Source organism: Melanostigma gelatinosum, assembly GCF_949748355.1.
Source record: "Melanostigma gelatinosum genome assembly, chromosome: 15".
Taxonomy (NCBI): Eukaryota; Metazoa; Chordata; class Actinopteri; order Perciformes; family Zoarcidae; genus Melanostigma; species Melanostigma gelatinosum.
In genome coordinates, this window is record NC_136648.1 from 20,820,017 (window position 1) to 20,830,528 (window position 10,512).

At 40.5% G+C, this 10,512-nt stretch overlaps 1 protein-coding gene across 1 annotated transcript in view; it reads right to left on the minus strand.

Annotated features, from left to right (window-relative positions):
* LOC306789319 (cadherin-12-like) overlaps window positions 1-1,099 on the minus strand; it is a gene marked incomplete at both ends in the record, with an annotated part of 64,213 nt that extends 63,114 nt beyond the window's left edge. Inside the window, one exon of the mRNA XM_079285212.1 lies at window positions 791-1,099. Within this exon, the coding sequence (XP_079141338.1) occupies window positions 791-1,099 (309 nt within the window). The remainder of the gene's footprint in view (window positions 1-790) is intronic.
* Between the last annotated feature and the right edge of the window lie 9,413 nt (window positions 1,100-10,512).

Genomic DNA, 10,512 nt, shown 5'->3' on the forward strand with positions numbered 1-10,512 from the left:
CACATTAATTTGAAAGCTGGACCAAAGTGTTTGAATTAATTTAATTACAATTAGGCCAAATAAAAAGCCTCAAGTTGTAAGTACAGTCTGGACAGTCTTTCTCTCAAAGCCTCATAGGTAGATCACCAACGCAGAGGTCAGGGATCTTGGGCTTAAAAAGGTTGGTGACCACTTCTCTAAATGATAAGGTGAATGGACGAGTCTCAACTTAAAAAGAATACACAATCTGTCTTTTAAACATCATATCGAGTGTTGGGGGTCATGTTATGTTTCTACTATCGGAACTATTTTCTTTTTCTGCAAGGAAATAAATAATTCAGCCTACACGATCAGTCAACTTAAACATCTTAAAATGTTCGATTCATGAATCATGCTGCATTATGATTAGTATATTATTCAGTTTGTAAGAGAAAGTTGGTTTATCTGCCTTATACAACTGCAGATATGAACATTGGTACATTTTTCTGTACGAGGCCATACATTATCGTTGTTCTCTACTGACTCCTACAAATCTGCAGCTGCAACTGTACAAATTAGGAACCCTCACCCAGACACTGAACAACACTGCTATAATATATATTTATATTAATATATCAACAATATCTTTGATTTGAAATATTAATGTTGTTTTTAAAGTATGTTATTTGTGCTTTATGTGTGAACCTTTTATACTGCCGTCATAGCCAAGAGTCCCTCTGAAAAGAACAAGAACTCTCAAAATAAACAAATAGAAGCTGGTAAAATACTTATTCATTTATAACTTCAAAGGTCAGATGGAAACGATGTTTACCTTTCCAACATACTGTGGTTCAGATCCCATGTACTCTTCCAGGACAAAGAACTGGTTCCACACCCATCCTCTTTTAGTACGCTGGATCCTCGACCTCCCGTGTCTGAGCCTGAGCCTCGTCCTGCTCACTAATGATAGAACTTCCCCCAAAGATGCTGTCACATTCTTGACTCCAGTCCCTCCCCTGGCTGACATCCCCCCAGCCTTAGTTCTGCTCTGGAGGAGAGCCTGTGGGGGGTTTTGGGAGCTGTAGTTCAACAGGAAACAGAAGCCCACCAGAAACAGAGTGGCATATTCCCTTGTGATCATCAGGGAGTATTGCTGTTGAAAAAGTTAGTGGAAAGTTGAAAAGCAGCTTATTTCCAGGTTGGAAATGGACATGCATCCAAAAGTGTATTTTCCCTGGAGGTAAGGATTGGACAAAGTGCTTAAATTCCAAGATGATGAGAAGAATCTGTCAATGCACTAACCTTGCTGAAGTGTGAGAGTTACTGGAAATCATTATGTTGGATAAATGTTTCCCCAGAGAGTTTGTTTAGCGTGGAACTTTTAAGTCTGTTTTGGTGATATCCAGAGGATGAATTGGAGAGATTCCGAGTTGACGGCAGAGGAACCAGCTTGTCTTCTCTTCACTTCATTCAGATATCTGGAGGAAAAGGTGAACACAACAATATTAAGAGTTGTTCTTGAATTTGGTGGTGTTTTTATAAGTTGCCATATGGTACCATCTGTTATCACATGATCAAAGTTTCATACTTAGCTGTGCTATCTCTATGACAAGGAAGCAATTCATCACCTATTATATACGATAATATTCATCAATGTGTGAGGCGATAATGAATATTTATAAATGTATGTGTGTTTAACAGCAGAATAGCTCTGCATTAAAGAAAGAAAACCTGCTTGTTTCCTATAATATGTTGTAGAGTGGGCGGTATGGCACTAAATGATTATCTCCCTGAGGCCAGCACGTCTCTTGTCATGAAAACGTTTGCACAAAGTGAATGCTTGCATGTTTGCTTTTTATCAACTTTTCATCTGCTCTTAACTGTATTTATCCATATGCTCTGACAATCAGGTTCTTATCAGATTTTAATCTGGATTTTAGTACAGTATGTTTGCTAGCTGACTTCTTAACAGACAGGTCCAGGTTAGTTTGAACCCCATCAAGTAAACCTCTCATCTTCTGCTAAACGCTTTGTGCTTTTACCACTTTTGTTTTATATCCAAATGAATGCTAGAGCAATCATGTATCAAGATTTGTCCTTTAGGCTGCCGGTGACTCTGTGATGGTGTCTAATGCAGGGTGTCTTTGATGAATTTGTTAACTGGTGTGACCAATCTCTCCTTTATATAAATGTGTCTTAGGCTAAAGAAATGTTCATTGATTAGTGGTGAACCAGTGGCAGCAGTGCAGCAATAGAAGTATTTGGGCACTGGCATAAAAGAGAAGCTTCACTTTTGATGCAAACACTGATATAAAAAGGTTAAATAAACAGTTGTTATTTGGTAATTTACTGAGTCTGTCCTTTGCTTGTCTTTGCTCTGCAGGGGAGTTTTTTCATGCCAGTACTTCGCACTGCGATATATTTTTTTTAACTGTTGCTTTGGTCAGGAAAGAGCTCAAGAGGCAGGTGCGTAGAAATGTAACTCTGACTTTCTCTGAATATTTTAAGACCGACCGTAAGTATTACATGACGAAAAAGCCACTTAATTAATTCTTTGAGGTGGATTTTTTGGAGCTTTTACACCCCAAATAAAGGCATCAACCAATCACAAACTATATTCATAAAGACTATAACATAACAACACAGAGGCTCCGTGGTCCAAACGAAGATGGTAAACGTTATTACTCCTTTCAACCTTGACAAAGTCAGCACAGACAAAATCCACTCCATCCGTTACCTTTCACAATAAATGCCCTAGAGACCAGAGGTCTTCAACAGGGGTTGAAGGTACTGCAGGGGGGTCATGGCAGTTTTGGTTGATTTGACAGTTTTTCATATATTTTTTTCCACAAATTCAAATGTCTTTAAATACACATTAACATGAATCCAACATATTGTAGCGAATGGATAAATGGAGGCAGAAGATGTTATCTTTCAGTCAGAAATGCACACATTCAGCGACACACAGGAGCTCTCTCAAGCTGGGCACCGGCTCACTCACAGCGTGAGACTAGCCTGGACCTGTCCCTCCAAAGCCTCCTCCACACAAAGAGGAGGACCCGCCCCTATCGCTGCTGTGCCAATCACGAGGCCGCATGTTACACACTGGCTCTGTCAGGTTCCCCGTGATTGACCGAGAGCCTATTCAGTCCCCAGCTGATTAAGATCCCAGACACAAGGACGCACGCTGCAATATTATTTGAAAAGAAGATAATGTTGTAAAAATAAATAAATGAAAAAACAACGACATTTACTTCACCCACGAATCCTTGTGCAATCATTTTTGCAAAAACACGGCAGCTCCTATCCACAACAGCCAACTACTGAGGCCAGTATATTGTTATGCAAAGTGTATGGACATTGTTATGAGCGAAAATGGATTGTTTTGTAACTTCAAAAAGCATGAATCTGTCCATCATTTTAATGGTTCAGTATTGTATGTATTGAGTAGGGCCTCCCTACTCACTGTGCCCGTTTAAAATAAAAACATGAATATATCAACCTGTGTATTATTTGAATAGCTTAGTGTTGAATGCACAATAACAAGGTATGTTTTTACATGGCACTAGGCCCAGTTCAATATAAAACACAATTGTATACAATATATATAGTCGGGGGTCCCTGCTCCATCTCTCTATCAGTTTGGGGGTCTTTGGCCTGAAAAACGTTGAAGACCCCGGATCTAGACATTTAATATTTGCAGGTGAGTACTTTACATTTTTGTAAGCAAAGGCTTTTAGTCTTAAAAGTAGGAACGAACAGAAAACAAAATGACAAGCAGTGCTACAAGCTTACTGGAACTACCCATAACGACCTTCAGACAATTGTTTGGACCCTCAATATCCTTCAGCGCTTATTCATACAGGTTGTCCTTCCATCTGCTATCGTTTGTTTAAAAGGCAACCACCCGCCAATACCTATTCATCAAACTCAATCTATAGTAATCCTTGTCTTAATCCTGTGATGTTGGAGTGTGATGCCAAAAGTAGCATTACAATTTTCCCATTTGTGCCAAAAGTTTGATTTTGTACCGTAAACATATACAGATGATCACTTTACCCTCATAATAGTTATAAAATGCACCTGCTTTATGAAAAACTGCAGGAGAAAACTTGATGAAACACCTACTCTTTCACATTATTGTAATTTATACACAACATCTGAGAGGGGATGTGAAGTGCTTACTTAGTGTAAAGGACATGAGGCCAAGCACACGATCAGATGAGAGGCTCTAATTCGAAAAGGCTTTAGCATCGAGGTTGAGCCCTGGTGAATTAGTCCGACAGATGATGCATGGTACTTGTATATGCAGATGTTGATGAAGGGGTGTTTGCTCATGCAGTGCATTTTTTTGCAAGTGTAGCAGAAGGGAGCTTTTATCACTCGCTGGGCCTCGGTGTCGTCCCTTTAATTACAAGGCCATCACTAGCCAATCACGGTGGGCGGGCATCATATAAATGCGACGGGGATTCCCTTAGCTCCCCCTGACTTCAAACGCGTGTCCCGCTTCTGGTCTGCCGGACTTGCTCTGACTATTGGTTGATGTCCACGTAAACTTTAAACCGCATCCCACCTTCCTCTCGCCACACAAGCCTCAATATTTTTACAATCGTATACCAGAGCTTGACCAGTCATGGCCTATATTTGTTTTGGCATATCGGCAACGTAAAGATAAGATAAAATATGACATACTTTATTTTCCATTTTGGAAAACTTTGGTTTGAGCATCGCCCGCTAATGAATTAGCTACAGTATTAGCAGTTGTACCGGTCACAAAGTGCAGCCAGGAAGGTTGTATTTTGCATTTATTGAGTGTAATTATTCTTTTGGAGTGTGGTGTTTTTATTTTGTTTCTTTTCTGCTTTGCCTGGCAAGCAAACAGGACACTCCCCAAACACACCTGAGGCCCATCACACAGCCACGAGAGAGGCGCCAGATTGGACCGACTTCGATAAATACGCTGCTGGGGGAGAGGAGCAGGCAGAGAGAGAAAAGCAGGACCTGGTGTGGACAAGCACTTGGCTGCCCCGCGAGACAAAAACCACAGGGCTGATGTGGTTGACGCAGCCGGGAACTCAGAGGAGAAACGACAAACTATTGGGTGGTGAGGACCCAAACAGCTGAGCGAAAGCCTGGTGTGTCTCATAGAGATGCTTACAATATTAATAAGCATCCATAACCAAATACATGTGTTGTGTTGATACTGTGGTAATGATTTACTTTCAAATGACTTATTTTGTTCCACTGGAGTCTGGCACACAAGGATAAACCAGACCCCCCAGATGACCTTATCCAAATAAAATCCTGCTGTGTCTCGACTGAAACCAACTGATGGACCGGTCTGTCTGTCCGTAGTTTCTCAGCATTTGTAAGACGGACAAATAGGACAGACAAATAGTCCAAGAATTGACTTTGTCATTTTGTATTAAAATAACACAAGTACATATTTGCATGAAAAACATGCTCTAGCTGCTGTCTTGTCCACATGTTCACGGTATACGGTCACACTGAGTATAAACAATAAGTACAATATACAAATGATAACGTTATTAATGGTCATCACGCTCTAGATTCCAAGATGTTACATTGTAACTGAAATATGTTGACAGTTTCCAAATCTCCATTGCCAACTTCCTCACTATTTAGATTATTTTTTTAAAACATGATGTGGGCAGCATTACATTTGGTACTAGACTGTAGTCCTGGAAAATACATATATGTTCACATGAACTTGAGGAGACAGGGTTTGTTTCTCATCGCACATACTTCCTGTCACCATTAATTGAGAAGATGCTTCCTGCTTTCTTACAGACGCTGATGCTTGGTCAGTGCTCCTCTGTGTCCCGGGCCGCTTTAGTGTCTGAATGAGATGCACCGGGCTTTCAACAAACTATGTAAACCCATCGGCTTCAGGGCAACTGAAAAAGTCTAAATAACGAGCAAGTCCTCGTAGACCGGGTTGGACTTGAGGATGGTTCGGTCACGACTTTCCTCCAGGAAACCGGTGTTTGTTTGAGACCAAGTCAATGTTGTTACTTAATGTATGTACTATATTAACCCTAACCCCATCTTTTCCAAACCAACCAAGTAAGATACACTGTATGCATGCAACAATTGGAAACTGTAGGTTTCCTGTGAGCACAGACATTTATGTTGAAAATACATTATACATGAGTGGAAACTGTCTTTCCCACGTCTAAAACTGACACTAGAGGGGAACATAGAGCGTCTTACTTTGAAGCCTAGAGCAGTGGATGGTGGATACCTCTACATCAATAGGGCTTTCATTTATGAAATACACAGAAGGGTGCCATGATATTTGTGATCACTTTCATACATATTTGAATCGTATAATACCAGCGTGGCTTTGTTCTATGTCTGTGGGATTAGCTGAAGCTAAAATGACCTTCACAAACATCTTCAGAGAAATCCAGATCAACGATTTAGTTGCATGGACTGATGGTGATGCCACTTGATCATGGACTCAAATCAGTGGACAAGAGACCACATGGCATTTATAATGTCAATAAATAAAGCATCTGGACATTATGAAAGGTAAACTATGTAGAGAGTTGAGACAGACAGCAAGAGTCATCCTCTGTGGACCTCTGTTGGTCTTAAGAACAAATCATTTCCCTTGGAAAGGGGAGGGGCAAGTGATTGACAGTACCCAGCAACCTCACCTTCACGATGCTATTGGCTGGAATTCCCACCAAGGCAGTGTTTAGACATGCATCAAAAGTTGTTCCATTGTTCACTTATTCTGTTTTGTTTGATTTAAGATGAAAGTAAATGGTGATCTGTGATCTGCAAGATGGTCTTAATGTAAGATTTCTGTCTCCACCCACATTTATGCACTTTAGTGGCTTGGGTGAGAGGTCACTGAGCTTAGCCTATTCAGTGGTGATAGTAATATTAGGGAAGGTAAGACACTCTTGATTCTTTCTTTTTCAGGGACCGAACAAGAGCACCCCATCAACCCTGCCATAGTGGGACTAACTCTCATTCTGGATGATTGTGCCGTTAAAGGAGACGAGTTGAGATATTCGGCAGACTGTCGGCACTGATCACTGGCTTTCAACCGAGTGTACTCTCCAGTCACATGCACTATATTGCCACTTTTTACTTTTTCTGGGAGCACAGACAGTATTTTAGGGCAGATGGAATTTCCTTCAAGTCAGGAATAAAGTGGTTCACCTCTGAACTATTTTACGTCACCCATCTGAATCAAAACAACAACAAGACACAACACAACAGGGCGGAAACAGTGACGGAGGACCACTTCAGAGAGAGAGGGAGGGAGAGAGAAAGAGAGAGAGGGGGAGTCTGACATGCCAACTACCACCTGTGAGGATTCTCTTTCTTCACATCCCATCCAGTCCTCCCTCCTCTCTAGTCACTCTCTTCCTCCTGACGTTCACTGAGCAGATAAAAGAGCTGGTCACTGCTGCGACCGTCCCTTCCAACTCCCACTAAGTCTCCCCTAACTCCCCCCTCCCCCACCTCTGACATTGGCTTTACATCCCCACCCAGCATTGAGACACGTTTGCTCCAGGTGTCATTGAGTCAGCCCCTCCAGACCATTTTATTATTGACGCTTCACCACCTGAAACAGCTGCTGGTGTTGCTGCTGTATTTAAAGCTGTATGTGGTAATTTGTCTTTGTATATCTTTGCACTGTTTTGAATTGCACATTAAAAATCGACTGTGAAATCTGAAAGGTGAGAAAAAAATGTCTTCAGATACACTACGACTTTTATATCGAGAGACTTCAGACAATAACAAGGATATCAGCAAAAGACAACAATTTCTCTCTCCCAACTGGTCAAATACTGACGATTTGTCTGTGGCCTTAAGCTTCAAGCTATACTACTTTAGATACCCGTCTCGTGTCTGTTTTAGACGTGTCAGGGACATCAATATACACTTGTTACATGCATTGCGTCTTTTCAAAATAAAATTCTGTCTTCACAGGGACTCAGGTTTAGGAGACAAAACTTCCTAATTAGGTTTAGGAAAAGAGTGTGGTGGATGTTGATTGACTACGACACACCTGACTAGTGATTCACATCACAAAATAAGTGTACTTTGACTTTTAGTTGTACACAGGACATGAACAGAGGTCTCCTGGGTGAAAGTCCCCTCCCACCCACTCTGAGCTGACTCACTCACTCTTTAAACTATGTCAGTTTCTCTGAGCGTCCAGTAATGACGTATATGTGTTTACATTGGAGTTATTGAAAGCCTGGTGCGTCTCATAACTGCCTCGGTGTGTTGGTACCAGACACACAGGGACGCTAACCAAGCCTTGGTATTTGACAAGTTGGGAGCGATCATATCTTTATCGTTATCTGATGGCATCTTGAAGGCATCATTCAAATCAGCACTGTTGAGTCAAAACTATCCATAAGAAAAAAAAAAATCAGCCTCAGTGCACAGAGGAGAGGACCGGACTGTCTGGATACTAACTGATGAAATTATCATCATCAATAGAAATCCAAGATATCATCAAATAGCATTAACGAATTGCTGAATGATATAATTAGGGGGGGGGGGGGGGAAGTGAGCAGGGACCACCTCACCCTCAAGCACCAACTGCCAGAGAGATGGTGGAATGTATGATTGGGGAGAAAGAAGCAAAAAAGTTGTGCATGATCCCGGTGTCCAACAACACTGTGTCGCGCCGCATCGATGCTTTGTCCGAAGACATCCTGGCTTCATTAGTCGCTCATTAATTGTAAATTAAATGTGATAATCTGCCTCTGAGCCTGTGCGTGTGTCCTCGCATCCGTATTGGTCTTTAAAAGTGACGCCTTGTGTCACTGAAAGTTATTGAAACTTTGTTGCAGTGTTTCAGGGCGTTTTCACACCTTCAGTTCGTTTGCTTTGTTCTGATTCAGGGATTAATATGATACAATGTTGCAGTTTCCTTTGTTCGGTTTGTGTTCACACTGCAACATTTAACAGCGGACTAAATCTTGTAAACAAATGCCACGCGCGAGCAAACTGTTCTCTCATTGGTCCGATTATTATGCGGCTATAAAGGCTTAAAAGGCTCTGTTGCTTCTTTTTTTTCTTTTTTTTATTAAGGGGGGGGGGGGGGTGCGCGAACCCGGTCGGGATGTAGAAGGGGGTGCGCGGCCTAAAAAGTTTGGGAACCGCTGAGGTAGATAATGGATATAATGGACCATAGCATGAGAAAGATCTCTGTCGTACCATTAACTGATCTGCACTCAAAGCTGAGCAAGCTTCATTATTTCCCAAATAATTAACTACAACTTCAACATTAAATACACACACACACACACACACACACACACACACACACACACACACACACACACACACACACACACACACACACACACACACACACACACACACACAGAGAGAGAGAGAGAGAGTTTACTCCAGTAAAAGTGAAAGTCACCTATTAGAATACTACTTGAGTAAAAGTCTTAAAGTATCTGATATTAAATGTACTTAAGTATTGAAAGTAAAAGTACAAGTAAATGCTGTTAATAAAAAAGCAAAGGGTCAGAATTTTGAGAATGATGAAGTTTATTCTTTTAAGTGCTGTGGCACCATGACCAAGGACATGGAGCTGTGTTGAACATAATTGGGTTGGCTGTGATCCATCCAGGAGCAACAATGTTCAACATAATATATTGTACATAACTATACTTTTGCATTTACGATGAACTTATCATCATAATTCTCCGAAAAGCAATATGACACTATGAAGGAGTTGTAACAGTGCGTTTATAAGTCTGCTCATTAGACTAGAGCAGGGGTGCCCACACTTTTTCGGCTTGCGAGCTACTTTTAAAATGACGAAGTCAAAATGATCTACCTACATTAAAAATGCTGAATATCTATTTATATATATATATATATATATATATATATATATATATATATATATATATATATATATATATATATATATATATATATATATAGTTTATTTGTATAGCACATTTCAACAAGGTAATTCAAAGTGCTTCACATAAAACCATTAAAAGCATCAAAACATAAGGTGAAAAAGGAGATTTAAAAACAATTAAGAACATTCATTGCATTAAACATTTTTTTTTTAAACAGTGTAAGAAATAAAATACAGTAGTAAAATGCAGAAATGCAGGAAATTGATTAATATATGAATTGAATGTGGTTCAATTAAAGGCAGCAGCAAACAGAAAAGTCTTCAATCTTGATTTAAAGGAGCTGAGGGTCTCAGCAGACCTGCAGCTTTCTGGGACTTTGTTCCAGATATGTGGAGCAGAAAAACTGAACGCTGCTTCTCCATGTTTAGTTCTGACTCTGGGAACAGAAAGTGGACCGGTCCCAGACGACCTGAGGGGTCGGGATGGTTCATAAGGTAGCAGCAGATCAGAGATGTATTTTGGCCCTAAACCATTCAGTGCTTTGTAAACCAACAGCAGGATTTTAAAGTCAATTCTTTGTATGACATACTGAGTATACTTTATATTTACAATATATGTTGGCATACCTTGCATAACTGCATGAACCCTTATGGCACAATACAATTCA